At 40.5% G+C, this 16,782-nt stretch overlaps 2 protein-coding genes across 3 annotated transcripts in view; one reads left to right on the forward strand and one right to left on the reverse strand.

Moving 5' to 3' along the window:
- GNA13 (G protein subunit alpha 13) overlaps positions 1 to 4,811 on the reverse strand; it is a 40,432-nt gene extending 35,621 nt beyond the window's left edge. Inside the window, exons 1-2 of one of the 2 annotated variants that reach the window (XM_063293468.1) lie at positions 4,463 to 4,811; positions 577 to 800 (exon numbers count right to left, since the gene is read on the reverse strand). In XM_063293468.1, the coding sequence (XP_063149538.1) occupies positions 577 to 800; positions 4,463 to 4,745 (507 nt within the window). In that variant the 5' untranslated portion in view covers positions 4,746 to 4,811. The remainder of the gene's footprint in view (positions 1 to 576; positions 801 to 4,462) is intronic. The other variant, XM_063293469.1, reaches the window with a different exon arrangement.
- A 7,122-nt stretch (positions 4,812 to 11,933) lies between these two features.
- RGS9 (regulator of G protein signaling 9) overlaps positions 11,934 to 16,782 on the forward strand; it is a 68,485-nt gene continuing 63,636 nt past the window's right edge. The window contains exon 1 of the mRNA XM_063296539.1: positions 11,934 to 12,006. Coding sequence (XP_063152609.1) covers positions 11,944 to 12,006 — 63 coding nt within the window. The 5' untranslated portion in view covers positions 11,934 to 11,943. The remainder of the gene's footprint in view (positions 12,007 to 16,782) is intronic.

The following is a 16,782-nucleotide window of genomic DNA, read 5'->3' on the forward strand; positions in this document are numbered from 1 at the left end:
AAAAGATACAATCAAAAACCTGGGAAGGAAACAAACAGCCTAGAAGACATCCCCTCCAGCAGTCAACACCCAGTTAATCAGGAAACAGCACCAGATGAACAACCAGGGAAGAAACAATCCCCTAATGAAGGAACCATCAAGGAGGTAACCATACCCTCACCAAGACTGGTAGGGCAAACTATTATATATAAACAACCAGAAGAGACCACTCTTCCTCGCACTGATAATGTTACCTAGATGGGTCATGAAATATCTGCAAGAAAACAGCCAAGCTCAGAAAGCACCAAGAACTGAATGGAGAGGAAATAGGAAGTCTCACTGCTTGAACAAAAATATGCTTGCGGAACATTGGTTATAGCTCAACATTTAAATTCTACGCCCTGCTATAGTTCTGCATCTTGGCTTTATGGAAATTAATTTTGCTGTTCTCATCCTTATCTACATCATTAGCTATACTATTAAAATTTCATGTTAATCTAATAAAAAGTTCACAAAAATACCTCAATATCATTTATAAAAGATTGTAAATTGTGCTATCACAATAAATACAACAACATGAAGAGTTATGTCTCTTACCAGCTGAAATTCTCTGCGTCTGTCATAAGCATGCTGGATACCACTGTCTGCCCACAAAGCTCTTACTGTTGGAAGGTACTGTAAAAAAATCTGGGTTTGCACCATCCCTTGCACCACTTCTGAACGGGTATCAAAGGCCATCATCTTGTCACCATTTGTTTGATTAGCAGGATTTCCCCATGGAATATGAAGTTTCTCACGAGCATCCACAAGGACTCTAACACCTTCAATAAAATTGAAACTATGTGTTAGTTTCCAATACTAGTGACATCTTAACAGTTGGTTACCCTCAAAATGCAAAAAGTGACATATACATACAGACAGCTTCATATACTCACCCAAAATATAAGAAATTATAAATGCAAAAACACATACATGCAGACTACAAACTCTTAACAACTAATCTCAAATCCACTGTAGAAACCTGAACCAGATTGTATACACAGGGGTCTCTGATTTTCTTTTACTTCACTAGCCCTTGTGCAGAAACTAAATATCGCTAAAACTTTTTAAAAAAATAATAAAGCAGTCAATTTTTCAAAGTTTGACTACCAACACTTTCTTCAAATTGTAAGTGATGGCTGCTCTAAGTTTGAACTGAGATCTGTACACTTAGCATTCTGATTCAAACAAGTTTGGAATCACATTTTACAAATTCTAATTTTCCAGTAAAAGGTTTAGCATTGATCATATTTACTTCCAGATATGCAAAAAAAATTCCAGACATTTAAAGTAGCTAAAATTAATCACATTCTTCTGAGGGTTCTATTATATTCAATTCAGCACCTTTACGTCTCATAAACAAGCAGAGGAACAGCTGCAGAAAACAGGAGCAAATGATAAAATATAGATTAATCACTCTCAAAATTTCTAAATTTTACATGATTCTAAGATGCAACAGGAGTTCAATTAAATGCATTGGATTTAATTTAAAGTACAAAGAAATACAGCTATATTTGAAACAATTTTTTTAATGTTTAAACACCTAAGGAATATTTAAAAGTAAAAACTTAAAAAGCAAAATGTGTATTAATTGGTACAAGACTTATTGATTAAAATGAAATATTGGTGTAGTGCACAAGCTAACACACCGAGCTACATATCAAAAAGTTCTGGGTCCACCATGGTCATAGACTTGGTAGATGGTAGCCTTATATTAGCACTTCTCTTTTGCTAAAGGTCACCACTTGCATTATGGTAATGCATACATTTTACATATGTAAATATATATATATATATATTAATATGATAAATATAACAGGATTATAAACAATATACTTCACATACTTCAAAGTACTACATAAAGGCTGATATTATCATTATCCATCAATTGACACTGTCATAAAGTGGAAAAAATGTCCAAGACCACAGCAGACAAGAATAATTTATCTTTTTGGAAGTATTATCAACATTTTTCATCCACAAGACACAGTGTTGGACACAGCTGGGGAGACCCAGGTTCAAGTCCATTTTCAACCATGAAAGTTCACTGGGTAATCTGGGGGTGAGTCACTCTCTTAGGCCAACCTACCTCGCCGTGTTGCTATGGGGGAAAATTGGAGAAGGGAGTGCTATGTATGCCACCTTGAGCTCCTGGAGGAAAGGCGGGATATAAATCTACAAAATAAATAAAATTAAGGGAAAGGGGATGTCTTGATGATTTTTGTAGCAAAACATATTCCATTTCTTTTGTTAAAACTTTTTACTGTGTTTATACTTTGTTAGCTACACAGATTCTCCCATTATCAAAGAAAGAAGTTTGACAATGTTCATTTTTAGTGTATCCAATAATTTAAAATATCAGTTAGTAGAGGCTTTATGTATAATTTTTAAGATGTACACGTAAAGATATTAACCAAGAAATATCATCCAAACTCTATACTTAAACTAGCTGAGATCTTAAAACAACCACAAAATATAAAAAAACAAATACAAATTAATGTATTTGATCTTGGTTTTTATCTTCATTTCCTAATAATTGAATATGAAAATGAACGATGTATTAGAATTATTTAGTGTCAAGTAATTATGTGTATTTAAGCTAGAATCTTAAATTGTGGTACAATATGTTACTGGGACGTGGTAGCACTGCAGGTTAAACCGCTGAGCTGCTGAGCTTGCTAACCGGAAGGTCGGCGGTTCGAATCCGCATGACAGGGTGAGCTTCCGTTGCTAGTCCCAGCTCCTGCCAACCTAGCAGTTCGAAAACATGCCAATGTGAGTAGATTAATAGGTACCGCTTCGGCGGGCAGGTAACGGTGTTCCGTTTAGTCATGCCGGCCACATGACCACGGAAGTGTCTACAGACAAACGCCGGCTCTTCGGCTTTGAAACGGAGATGAGCACCGCCCCCTAGAGTCGGACATGACTGGACTTAATGTCAAGGGAAACCTTTACCTTTACATGTTACTACATATTTTCCAGATTTTTAAGACAGGGTGGATAGAAGAAAACATAAGTTAGCTGACATGCAATGTTGCTTATATTTCTTGCTTGGCATTAAAAAACAGTAAGTAAGAAATATGTTATCGGAAAACTTCTGAATATATTTCTATAAATTGCTACTGCATGATTAGAACTAAAACATCCACTAGTGCCATGCCCACCATTCTCTCATTTGCTTAACCCCCCCCATATGGTCTCCCTACTTATTTTTCAAACGCACTTTTCAGAGTTCTATAGCATCATGTAAAAATAGAAGCTATTATCTACATGATTCTAACTTGCAAAAAGAATTCAATTAAAAGCACTGGATTTGAAAATGCAAAGTTATATTGCTACATTAAACAACTCTTCTCATATGTAAATGCATAAGAAATATTTTAAAAAGCAAAATGGTGCTACAAGATTTGTTTAAAATGAAATAAGGGTTTAGACAAAGATACATATCCATTATAATGATACTATAAATTTTCATCCCCTTCTCTGAAAACTGACCTTCCTGTATTAACACATTTTCACCATGTCCAAATTAAAGCTGCCTTAGAGTTAGACCCAGTCATTTCAGCATTCCAACCACCTCTCAGGCGCAATAACGTGCAGTCCACACTAGTTTTGTAATCCCAATAACAATGCCTCTAAACCTATGCCTAATCTCTTCTACATATATCCCTCAGGCTCCTGGCTCCATCAGTCAGCCTCATTATAAAATGCACGATTATTACAACTTTTACAGAAACAAGGATGTCTGGCACAAAGGCTACCCCAAACGCAATCCCGTTAGCCACCGAGGACTCCTTTCAGTGCACAAAGAACAATTCTGACATTAATCCCAAACCGTGTTTGAACAGCTCCCGAATCTCCACCTCAAGCAAAGGCCACCGTTCAGGCCCCATCCGCCAGACATGATGCCAACTTCGCGAAGCTCCCCCTTCCTCGCTCCTATCGTTTCGAAAACTGAGGCGGGGACGGGGGCACCTGCCTAGCTCTTGCCCCCATCGGATGCTACCCCACCCCGAAGCCCATCTCCTCACAGCCTACGTCTTTCCATCTACCCCCTTCCAGCATCCGCTGCAGTTTTCAGTCCCGAGGGTCCTCAAAAGTGATACCGCCAAACGGAATCGAAACGAGACAAAAAGAGCGTCGGGCGGAAGGTGGCCTCATCAACCGTGCTTTCAAGAAGAAAAAAGGCGTGACTTTTTTTTTTACGGCAGTGCCCGCGCGTATCTCCTTCACGCTGAGCTTCGGGCGCTAAAGCGGCTTATCCCCCAATTCCAGGGCTTCTTCGGCAGTCCCTCACCGTTGGCCTTTCTCCCCCGAAGCCGCCTGTCTTCTCCGGGCTTCGTCGCCCGACCGCAGGCGCCCTGCTGCCAGCTGCCCCTCCAACGGGAATCGCCTCAGCCCGCCCTGCCCCATCCCCGTCCCGTCTGCAGCCCCCCAACCGTACCCTTGATGACGTTGCTGTAGATGGTGGCGCGGAATTCCTCCCGGGCTGGCCGGTCCCAGTCCTGCCCGTGAATGATGCGCATCTGCTTGAGGAACGTACTCTTGCCGCTTTCGCCCGCGCCCAGCAGAAGGATCTTGACGAGCCGCTTGACGTAGGTTTTCTCGCGGTACAGGCACTTATCGATCTCTTTAGACTTGCGCTGCTGTTCGGCCTCGCTGCTGTTGAGCATGCAGCCGGGGAAGCAGCCCGACAGCGGCGACCGCGATGGCAGGAAATCCGCCATCTTAGCGAGCACTGCCAGCCAGGGAGCGGCCGCAGCGGCCCCGCACCGCTCTGCGCCTGCGTAGAACCTGGGTCGCTCGCTCAATCCCCGCCCCTCCAATTGCCCCTATGACAGGAGACGCTGTTCGAAGAGCGTCACGTCAAGAACGCCAAATCAAGACTCACTCTGCTTTCACGTGGTACCTGCTTCTTGTCTTCTATGTTGGCTGGCCCGCCCCTGGTTCTAGGACGTGGTTATGTCATCTGGTCCGTGTATTCGGAATTTCCCCTCCTTGGTACTTTGTCACGTGACGGGGTTCAGGGGCTGATTTATGCAAAATGGCACGAACTCATTGCTGGGGTGCAAGAGGTATTTTGGTCTATCGAGCTGTTGCCTCGTTATGAGCCTCGGTTCTCGCGTTTAGGATGCAGGAACCCTGAGTTTACTACACATTAGCTAATTGTGCAAGATGTCCGTTTCTCCCCACTTTAGTATAATATATTCCAAACCATTTGAACAACCATCATCCATAAGAGGCACAGCAATATCAGTGCACAAGCATCAAATGATGGCTTGGTAGATGGGGAGTTCTGCAGTCTTTGTGCCATAGTCAAGAAAACATTCACTCATACACTTAAGTCTCTTCCTGTTCCTGCTATCTACTTTCTTCTGGGTTGTTTGTATCAGCAATAGTTCTAAAATCTGACTTTCATTTTGCAGAGTGAAGTACAGTTTCTTCAGGCAGTGGGTGGGGGCAAGGCCTGAACTGTGACTGCTGGCTTCCTTGGAACTGTGCTTAGCTCAGTTGCCTACCCAGCCACCCACAAAGTCTTTGTCTGAGAAACTCCTTGAACCGGTGTTTGCAAATAGCAATCAAAAAAGTCAAGATGACAACCAAGATCGAAGCTCCACAATTGTGTGTCAAAAACAGGCAGAGCTTCAATTGCACTGTTGTGGCTGCCATCTGAATTTTTTTTATCGTACCCTGTGGACACCCTTGTTAAAGCCTTTGTAGCTTGTGTGTGGGAGGAGTAGCATTCAGCAGTACAGTACCAGATGGGAAAACAAGCAAGACAAGCTTAGGGCAGATTGCAGGCCAGGTTATATAGGGTATGGCAGTGTGGACAACAGGTTGGAAGGGCAGCAATGTATCCTTTTGGGCTGCCCTTAAAATTTTCAAAAAAACTGAATGTTGCCCATACTGTATACAGCAGTGTTTCTTAACCTCAGCAACTTTAAGCTGTGTGGACTTCAACTCTCAGAATTCTCCAGCCAGTTGACGAGGTTAAGAAACACTGCTGAATACAAATCATTCTGGCTGTGTTCATGCATGCTTGATTAGAAACTTAGATTAGTAAAGGCACACATGGCCCCATTTTACCCTTTAATCTGAATGCTTATATAGATCATCAATAAGACCAGCCTAAACCCCTCTGGATATGTTGGGCTTCAGCTCCCAGGATTCTAATCCTAGTTGAAGGTATTTTCTGACACATAGTGTGTACTACAGAGTATCCCCTTCAGGATGTTTTCAAGTAGCATCCAGGAGTTTCAAACACTTACATGAGTTTTTGGAGGGGAAAAACATTTATATAAATCATGTACTTCATGTTTTTTTTAATATTTTGGATAGCATCTGAATCCCTGTACAAAATAATTATTTGTCTATGCAATTTTGTACAAAGTACAAACCAGTTCCAAAACAATAGTGTAAAAGTAGGAAATTGGTTCTTAAGACACAGGAGTTATAATTGTACAAGTGTGGGAATGGAACTCCTGAACCTGATTAGTTTTGGCTGCAAATGCTTACAGAGGCAATGAAGAGAAAAAAAAAAAAGATGACAGGTTCCCTTTCTTCCACTGCATCTGCTCTCTCAATCAGCTTATTCCAAAGTAACTTCCTTTTTTTAAAAAAAAATCCAAATGATCTAATGATAAGGCCCTGAAGGCCCTGAAGACTTGGTTCTGCCGTCTCGCCTGGGGCAGGAAAGTGGGTAACCATTCTTGGGGGTGGCTCGCGCCCTAGAGTCCCTCCCACCAGCTTGGAATTTTATACCCTCTTGGATTTTATATCTATTTATTGCATTTTATAATAATTGTAATGTGGCTGGTTTTATGAGATTTTAATGTTTATGATCGTAGTTTGATTTTATTGTAAACCGCCCAGAGTCCCTCTTTTGGGGGAGATGGGGGTAATTAAATTTGAATAATAATAATAACAACAACAACAACATTATGCATACTCTATGTTTATATGCTGTGCTATGCCCAAATAAATAATCTAGACTATAGATGAATATTTTATTTATTTATTTATTTATTTCTCAAATTTGTACTACCGCCCACCTCACCCCAAAGAGGGACTCTGAGGGACTCTGAGCATCCCTCTAATATGATGGCCAGATTCATATAACATTCTAAGATAATGTCTGAATTCCCCAAAATATACCAAACTACAAAATATCCAACATGATTTTCCTGTTGTCTAACCTGTTTTGTGAATTCAGTTATTTATTATGATATATGCATTTATACCTTAATTCTCTTTATCAATTAAATAGAACATATCCTAAGAGAGGAGTATCTATTCTCCCAATTAGGACTGCCAGATCTGTATCTCTTTGCTGTCATCTAGTGGTTGTCCAGATTGATAGCTTTATTCCCAAGTTTGGGAGAGGAGACACAGAATAGGAAAAGTCAGAAGAAAATTATACGTAGGAAGTGTAAAGAGTGACAATTATCTATAAACAGTAGCACCAAACCTGACATAAGAATCAGTGGTCTCCAGGAACACATGAGGAAAAATGGCAGCTATATTCTGTCACTGACCTCAGTGCCACTTCATGAACAAAGGCATTACAAACAACAATTTCATCATGAAGCAGCTGAGCTAGAATTTAGAAGATTTGACACATATGGATTAAACACAACTAAGTAATAAAGCCTCATGTGACTCAGAGTGGTAGGCGGCAGTACTGTAAGTGAAACTCTCCCCACGACCCGAGTTTGATCCCAGTGGAACCTGGATTCTCAGGTAGCTGGCTCAGGTCAACTCAGCCTTCCATCCTTCCGAGGTCAGTAAAATGAGTACCCAGCTTGCTGGGGAAGGTGACGCCTGGGGAAGGCAATGGCAAACCACCCCACTATAGTCTGCCAAGAAAACGTCGTGAAAGCGGCATCTCCCCAAAGGGTCAGACGTGACTCGGTGCTTGCACAGGGGACCTTTCACCTTTCACAAGTGTGTTAATAAGCTTGTTTGAGCTAAAATATATAATACTCAACAACTACTTGTTAAATAATTGAGTTCCAAGTTGTTTCTCCAGTCTGAGTGTGGTGTTCTGTACAGCTTCCTTGGATAAATACAGAGGTAATTACCTGGATAGCTGGACTGCTGCTCCCTATGGAATAAACAATAATGATTACACCAATCCTCCTCCTCCTCCTCCTCCTCCTCCTCCTCCTCATCTCTGTGAGCCCTTGGGAATACAATGGCATAGAAATGTTAATAAATACAATTATCTATCTATCTATCTATCTATCTAAAAATTCTGCTGAAATATTTTTCTTTGATGGATTTACATATGCTAGACACAGTGGCTGTTCAGTGGTTTTAGCTCTGTGTTTTGTGTAACTAGTCACAGTGGTTTATTTAGTAAACCACAAGTTAAAGAAACCATGGATGTTTAGTGGATGGGTGGTTTATAACAATACCTGCAAGAATAATCTAACCCATATCAGCATTTCCAGTTATACTGTGTATGTTTGTTTTGATATCTAGTAAGCTAGTGAGGTCTTCAGCAAAGGATCGTTACCTTGTCGTGGAGAAACAAATTGGAACTCAATTATTTAACAAGTAGCTGTTGAGTATTACATATTTTAGCACAAACAAGCTTATTAACACAATTGTGATAGTGAAAGATCCCCTGTGCAAGGTAATTTTTTGGATACAATCCAAAAAATGATAGAATGATCTCAATTCAAATTCAGGGCAAGCCATCTAACATCACAGTGATCCAAATATACGCCCCAACCACAGATGCTGAAGAAGCTGAAGTAGAGCAGTTCTATGAGGATCTGCAGCACCTACTGGACAACATGCCTAAAAGAGATGTTATTTTCATCACGGGAGACTGGAATGCTAAGGTGGGCAGTCAAATGACACCTGGAATTACAGGTAAGCATGGCCTGGGAGAACAAAATGAAGCAGGACATAGGCTGATAGAATTTTGCCAAGACAGCTCACTCTGCATAACAAACACTCTCTTCCAACAACCTAAGAGATGGCTTTATACATGGACTTCCCCAGATGGACAACACCGAAATCAGATTGACTACATCCTTTGCAGCCAAAGGTGGCGGACATCTATACAGTCGGTAAAAACAAGACCTGGAGCTGACTGTAGTTCAGATCATGAACTTCTTAGTGCACTGTTTAGGATCAGACTAAAGAGATTAGGGAAGATCCACAAATCAGCTAGATATGAGCTCACTAATATTCCTAAGGAATATGCAGTGGAGGTGAAGAATAGATTTCAGGGACTGGACTTAGTAGATAGGGTCCCGGAAGAACTATGGACAGAAGTTCACAACATTGTTCAGGAGGTGGCAACAAAATACATCCCAAAGAAAGAGAAAACCAAGAAGGCAAAATGGCTGTCTGCTGAGACACTAGAAGTAGCCCAAGAAAGAAGGAAAGCAAAAGGCAACAGCGATAGGGGGAGATATCCCCAATTAAATGCAAAATTCCAGAGGTTAGCAAGAAGAGATAAGGAATTATTTTTAAACAAGCAATGCGTGGAAGTGGAAGAAGACAATAGAATAGGAAGGACAAGAGACCTCTTCCAGAAAATTAGAAACATCGGAGGTAAATTCCAGGCAAAAATGTGTATGATCACAAACAAAGATGGCAAGGACCTAACAGAAGAAGAAGAGATCAAGAAAAGGTGGCAAGAATATACAGAAGACCTGTATAGGAAGGATAACAATATTGGGGATAGCTTTGACGGTGTGGTCAGTGAGCTAGAGCCAGATATCCTGAAGAGTGAGGTTGAATGGGCCTTAAGAAGCATTGCTAATAACAAGGCAGCAGGAGACAACAGCATCCCAGCTGAACTGTTCAAAATCTTGCAAGATGATGCTGTCAAGGTAATGCATGCTATATGCCAGCAAATTTGGAAAACACAAGAATGGCCATCAGATTGGAAAAAATCAACTTATATCCCCATACCAAAAAAGGGAAACACGAAAGAATGTTCAAACTATTGAACAGTGGCACTCATTTCACATGCCAGTAAGGTAATGCTCAAGATCCTGCAAGGTAGACTTCAGCAATTCATGGAGCAAGAATTGCCAGACGTACAAGCTGGGTTTAGAAAAGGCAGAGGAACTAGGGACCAAATTGCCAATATCCGCTGGATAATGGAAAAAGCCAGGGAGTTTCAGAAAAACATCTATTTGTTTTATTGACTATTCTAAAGCCTTTGACTGTGTGGACCATAACAAATTGTGGCAAGTTCTTCGTGGTATGGGGATACCAAGTCATCTTGTATGCCTCCTGAAGAATCTGTATAACGACCAAGTAGCAACAGTAAGAACAGACCACGGAACAACGGACTGGTTTAAGATTGGGAAAGGAGTACGGCAGGGCTGTATACTCTCACCCTACCTATTCAACTTGTACGCAGAACACATCATGCGATGTGCTGGGCTTGAGGAATCCACGGCTGGAGTTAAAATCTCTGGAGGAAACATTAACAATCTCAGATATGCAGATGATACCACTTTGATGGCTGAAAGCAAAGAGGAACTGAGGAGCCTTATGATGAAGGTGAAAGAAGAAAGTGCAAAAGCTGACTTGCAGCTAAACCTCAAAAAAACCAAGATTATGGCGACCAGCTTGATTGATAACTGGCAAATAGAGGGAGAAAATGTAGAAGCAGTGAAAGACTTTGTATTTCTAGGTGCGAAGATTACTGCAGATGCTGACTGCAGTCAGGAAATCAGAAGAGGCTTAATCCTTGGGAGAAGAGCAATGACAAATCTCGATAAAATAGTTAAGAGCAGAGACATCACACTGACAACAAAAGTCCACATAGTTAAAGCAATGGTGTTCCCCGTAGTAACATATGGCTGCGAGAGCTGGACCATAAGGAAGGCTGAGCGAAGGAAGATCGATGCTTTTGAACTGTGGTGTTGGAGGAAAATTCTGAGAGTGCCTTGGACTGCAAGGAGATCAAACCAATCCATCCTCCAGGAAATAAAGCCAGACTGCTCCCTTGAGGGAACGATATTAAAGGCAAAACTGAAATACTTTGGCCACATAATGAGAAGACAGGACACCCTGGAGAAGATGCTGGTGCTAGGAAGAGTGGAGGGCAAAAGGAAGAGGGGCCGACCAAGGGCAAGGTGGATGGATGATATTCTAGAGGTGACGGACTCGTCCCTGGGGGAGCTGGGGATGTTGACGACTGACAGGAAGCTGTGGCATGGGCTGGTCCATGGAGTCACGAAGAGTTGGAAGCGACTAAACAAATAAACAACAACAAGCTAGTGAGGTATGTTGATTAAAGTATTGAACTGGCTCATTTGGGCCTGTTGCTCTTTTAGAGCCCAACCTAATAAAGCTGTTGTGGGGGTAAGATTAGAGAAGACCCATATGTCAATTGTTTGTGCTTTCTAAAGAAAGATATGAAATAAATGCAGTAAATAACAAATGGTTAGTTTGTTTGGTCTTGTGTATCAGTTCCACAACTGTGAGTGAATCGAACCACGGTTTAAATTGTAACTTGTCACATCATGTTTAAATTTGGGGGAAAAATGTTTTGTTCTTGAACCTATTCAATCAGACTGTAAGAATATTTTTTTTCTAATTTTATCAGTAATGTGCAATTTGCTAACACTTCGTTAATCGTAGCGTTATGCAGAATGATGCATATTCTCTTTGCTAGCAACTCAGCCCTGTAAATAGATGAAAGAGCTCCCCCTAATGCTGGCAGGTAGGCAGCTCATGCAAATAAACCCAGAGTGCTCCGTGCTGATTGGTTGCAGCAGGACTGTGCCTGATTCCACCGCAGCCTTTCTTCTGTAGCCTGGCGCGTTTGAGTAATGCTGTTTGCCTGAAATCAATAAGAGTAGCACCTCCTTTTTCTCTGCAATTGGTGAAAGCCCCTTTATTATTATTTTTTTAAAATTATTTTGTAGCTTAATTAAGTAGATCACGATGACCATCACGCACATAGATCAAGGACAGCGTTACAGGCCAAGAATGCAATTCTTGAAAAAGGTAACAAAGCCAGTCTTATTTTCAATTTTTATTCATTTTTAGTGCCTACCTTATAAATGGAAGATCAGGAAACCTTGGGCACATCTCTAAAACATCTGATTGGAATGCTGTGTGACCAAGGTTTGGCGTGTGAGAGAGAAGGGGATTTTGTATCGGACTAGATGTGCGATTTGTTAGAGTCTTCAAAAACCTTGTCATTAGTTTAGTCTTTAATAGTGATTGTTTGTTTTCTTTTCATTGCCTGGTCCTTTGCTGTAGTGTGCTTAGAGACAATTGTCTTTGTATTTTTTGGAATTTCAAAAGGAGAGCGACCTGTTACAGAGCCACCTTTGTAGATATGCCAGAAGCTGCTTAAAAATAACACTGACAGGTATGGGTGTCTATAAGCTTTTTAAAGGCTGTATTATTCTTGTTGATTTTAACCACTCCTATTTTGCTTCATCCACTCTGCCTTTATTTCTGTTCAGAACTTCTGTATTTGAAAACAGGTTTATTCCTCACCCACCTTGGGCTGTAATTTTAAAAATAAAAGTCATAATCCTTGAACTTTACAACATTAATTCTGCCTGAAACCATCACCTGGTAATTACCCCCACCAATCTCAGTCTACAGTAATTCACTACTGTGGGTTAACCTGGACCCCCTAGCAAGACATTTCTATGCTGTAGTAATGAAGCCAAAATATCTGTCTTACTTTCCCTTCCGCTATGAAAGTCCTGAAGGACATCCTCCCCCCCTACCAGTCTACTCAAGCTCCCTGTCCCATATTTAGATCAAATACAAGAGGCAGTGACATGAGGTAGGGACTTCTCTATAGCAGCACTCCTAATGTGGAATGTCAAGAAGTACACCCTGTTGAACCCGGCCAAGATTTACCTGGCTTTCATTCCTGGTCAGTGGCCAGTGGGGTAAAGCAGGGTTGTTTTTCCCTGCACATTTGATTTTTTTTTTTATGGAATGTTATTTGTGTTTCTGTCCATATTTTATTTTTGTCACTTTGTTCTTGATAGCTGGCTTGGAGATTTTCCTTTTTGAATGAAAAGTTAATTAGGATATGGGATGAGAAATTGGTGATGCCTTTTTAAAAAAGAAATGTGGAGTAAACATGATGAGGTTGCTCAGTAGGGCACCTTGTTGATATCTCTGCACTGGCTATGAAACCATGTTTATAGGGGTATTGTTTGTCTGTTAGGCTAAGGAGACTAAGAACATTTTTTTAAGGAACTCCTTTCTTCATATAACTCTTCATATTTTGCAGAGAATTCATTGCTTATCATACCACAATTTGCATTTATTTGCCCATAATGCAAAAAAGAGCATTTTTACCATGACATCCACTATGCACAATTTTCTCCCTTTTGAGACTTGGCTGGCTCCTGATATGGAATGTTTCTGACGATGGTATAAGACTTGTTGATTGCCAAGCATTCTTTTGACTAGCAGTTTTGCCTGTTTGCCTAATATGTATAATAGATGTAGTAGTAGTATGATGTTGTTAAAAACTACTCTGGGATTTTTTATAGAAATGAAAAGTGGCATATAAATTTAAAAAGAAATAATTGACTAGGCAGGGAATAGATTTCTATCATAGTTGCTTTGATGAAGAGGCTGAATACTCCTTTTTATTGGCTGCAGCTATGCTCAGCCTTTAAGGGTGATGGACTACAGTCTTCATCACCTTCCAACCAACATGTTGATGAATAACTAGTTATGGGTTTACTGTGATCGCCTTTTCCCAAAGCATCTATAGAAAATAATAGTGCTAGTATGTAGAAAAATTTTAAGCAGGCAAGGCATGAAGCTCCATTTTCTCCTATGAATATTTCCCCTTTCTTGTCTGAGGTTTATTGTAATGAATAGTATCATTTGAATTTACGGAGACACACACAGCTGCCCATTTCTAGGGCTGCCAGATCTGGGCTGCAGAAGTCCAGTCAACCACTAGTGGGCAACAAACATTTTGTTTTCTTGTAGCTCCTCACTGCCCTCTAATGAGTCTCTGGATTGTTGCGGATACTCCTACTACTTCAAGTGTATGCGCTACATAGTCTAGCACGTTCACATTGCACAGTTTTTGTTGAGCAGCAGTTAAGAGAAGCTGGCAAAAATACAGGTTAAAAAAAGGCAGTGAGAGGGAATATAATTTTTTATGTGTCACAATATTTGTTGCATATTGCAAATATCTGTATTTTACTTGCTCAAAGAGAGATACCACAATGTGTTTCCCTCTTCCTAGATGTTGTCATAATTGTGATGGTATGTGGGAATACCATCTTCCTCTTGGGAGACAAGAGGAAGACGCACAGCCTAGGCAACAGTCTGATAAGAGGCAGCAGTCTGCAGGTGGGAGAAAAGCATGGGAAGCATTTCGGAAGGGGCCCTCCCTAGTTTTCCAGAGACTAAAAAGAACAGAGCGGAGAAATAGTTTCAGTCTTGCAAGATTCTGTTAATAGAACCTTACAATAAAGTAGGATTAGTTCATCTGGGTGTGCTTCTTGTCTGGACTACCTCACAAGGCTGACATAATGACTTTAAGATCCAATTTCACCATGTGTCATGCTCCCAGATCAAATGTTCTCAGAACAATTGATTGGACTCACATGCATGTTTCAGTCAACATGTGTATCATCCTTGTGAGTTGAAGGCATGGGAGGGAGAACATTGTTGGAGTGTGAAATCATTTTGTTTGGACTATCTGGTAATGCCAAGGTCGTTTGTGAGGAGCCATTGGAGACAGCTGCAGATTCTTACACTAACTGGCATGAGAGGGAGGGGTGCATACCTGAGATGGGGAATGGGGGGGATTTGAATTCACTGAAGATGTTTAATGGGGGAAAAGCACCGGCTTTTTCACTCGCAGCTTTTTCCTTTGTACTGAATGCTACACACCATTAATGAGAATTCTAAGTAAATGCTTATGAGTTGGATTTAATGGGAAGTTGAGTGTTCCAGTCATCACACCATGTTCATACTTGGTTTCTGCTGGGGTAGTTTGGAGGGAAGAAAATGTCCAGAGATAGTGAAGGAAGGGTGCTGATGATGGAGATCATATATTCCTGCTCTTGTAATTTGAGACTTGTTTGGGTCTATGGTTATGTGCTCTTGTGATACTGCTACAACAGAATAAGATTCACTGTGTTTTTTGAAAATGCGAGTAGCCTCCTGCAAGAAAATGTTCTGCATTTCCTTTTTAGTTTTCCTAGGGCTGAACTGAAGGCAGGAATTCTAGGTAGGTAGGCTTAAGAACTCTCCAAATGACAGATTAAGGGATGCCTGGAGGCCACCTGACTGAGGGCAGCCTATCATAATTATCTTTAACTGGGGAGACTGTAAGAGAAGGGCTCTGCTAGCAAGGTATTAGATTATCACACCTTACAGTTTGTAACATTTTAACATTTTAACATTGCCTTGGCAATGCTGGACTAAGTTCTCTGGAATTCCTTAACAAGCCAGGCCTATCTCCAGTCATTTAGAGCAGTGTTTTAATAAGAATACTTTTTTCTGAGTCTCTGGGCGACCTTCTTAATCTCTTTCACCTGCAGTTATCCATTATTTAGTCAGCAAAATGACACTGTATTTTGCATTTTAAATTTATTGCTTTGCTTCTGCTGCATTTAAATTTTTTATGTGCTGCCAATGGCAATGTTTCCAACTGTGAAATAAATACAATTCCTGGGAGGCAATCAAAAATTTACCAGAAACAAAAGATAGCCCATTTCCACTGCAATATAGAGTCAGATGATAAATATTCTTGGGGATATCTAATTTACTTCTCAGGAAATGTTGCAAAAACCATTTTATGAGCTTTGAGCACTATACTTACCACTTGGATAACACCAAACAGGCAAACTGCACGAAATCTAACATCAATAAAAATGGAAGAAAAGATGTCCATAATAGAAACTACTTGTGGGGTTCAAATTCACTTGAATGGTGTTATACTAGGATTTTTGGACTGAAAAATGAACCATTGTGATTCTTTTGTGTCTTTTTCTGTTACAAGGAAGGAAAACGTGTGATCCCAAACGTCGCTGAATTACAGCTCCTAATATCCATACCCCTGACCCTTATGGCTGGAGGTTATAGTTCAGCAGTTCCTAAAAGATGACAGGTTCCCTGTCCCTAGTCTACAGTATCCCTTTTAAAATAAATGTAATTATACACTTTAATAATTGGAAGTAGATTTAATAAAATTTAATACTTTGAAGTAGTAGATCTGCTTCAAAATTAGAAGTGGATTCTTTATCAGCCAGCCAAAGTTTTTAAGTGGCTTCCAGAGGCTTTCAGTTAACTTGTGCAGATATGGAAGCTTTACATCTCTGTGTATTTAAGGTAAGCAACCACTACTGGCATTACTAGATAAACACCTGATTCCTTGTTTATTTTTTTAACTATTAATTAAATTGGTCAGGTAGCATAGTGTTGTGGTTAAAGATCTGGTCTAGGAGGAGGGAAAGGCAGGTTTTAATCCTCCCTTAGGCATGGAAGCCAACAGGACGACCCTCAGCCAGTCCCACCCTCTCAACCCGAATCAACGTCAGGCTCTGGAATAAGCTGGCTGACAGACAAAACCCCTCCTCTCATCATGCATTAACAGTGTCTCTGTAAGAACTAGTCAATTGCAATGCAAAAACAAGCAGATTCTGCAAACATGTGGGACATAGGCTAAGATCAGTAGTTATTCGTTATAGTTATTGGTGTTATGCCAATTTAAGAAACTTTAAAATTTTCTGAGTACTGTATAGAAATGCCTACATACAGTATATGGACATCTCT

Source organism: Candoia aspera, chromosome 2 (genome assembly GCF_035149785.1).
Source record: "Candoia aspera isolate rCanAsp1 chromosome 2, rCanAsp1.hap2, whole genome shotgun sequence".
In the NCBI taxonomy this organism is placed as follows: domain Eukaryota; kingdom Metazoa; phylum Chordata; class Lepidosauria; order Squamata; family Boidae; genus Candoia; species Candoia aspera.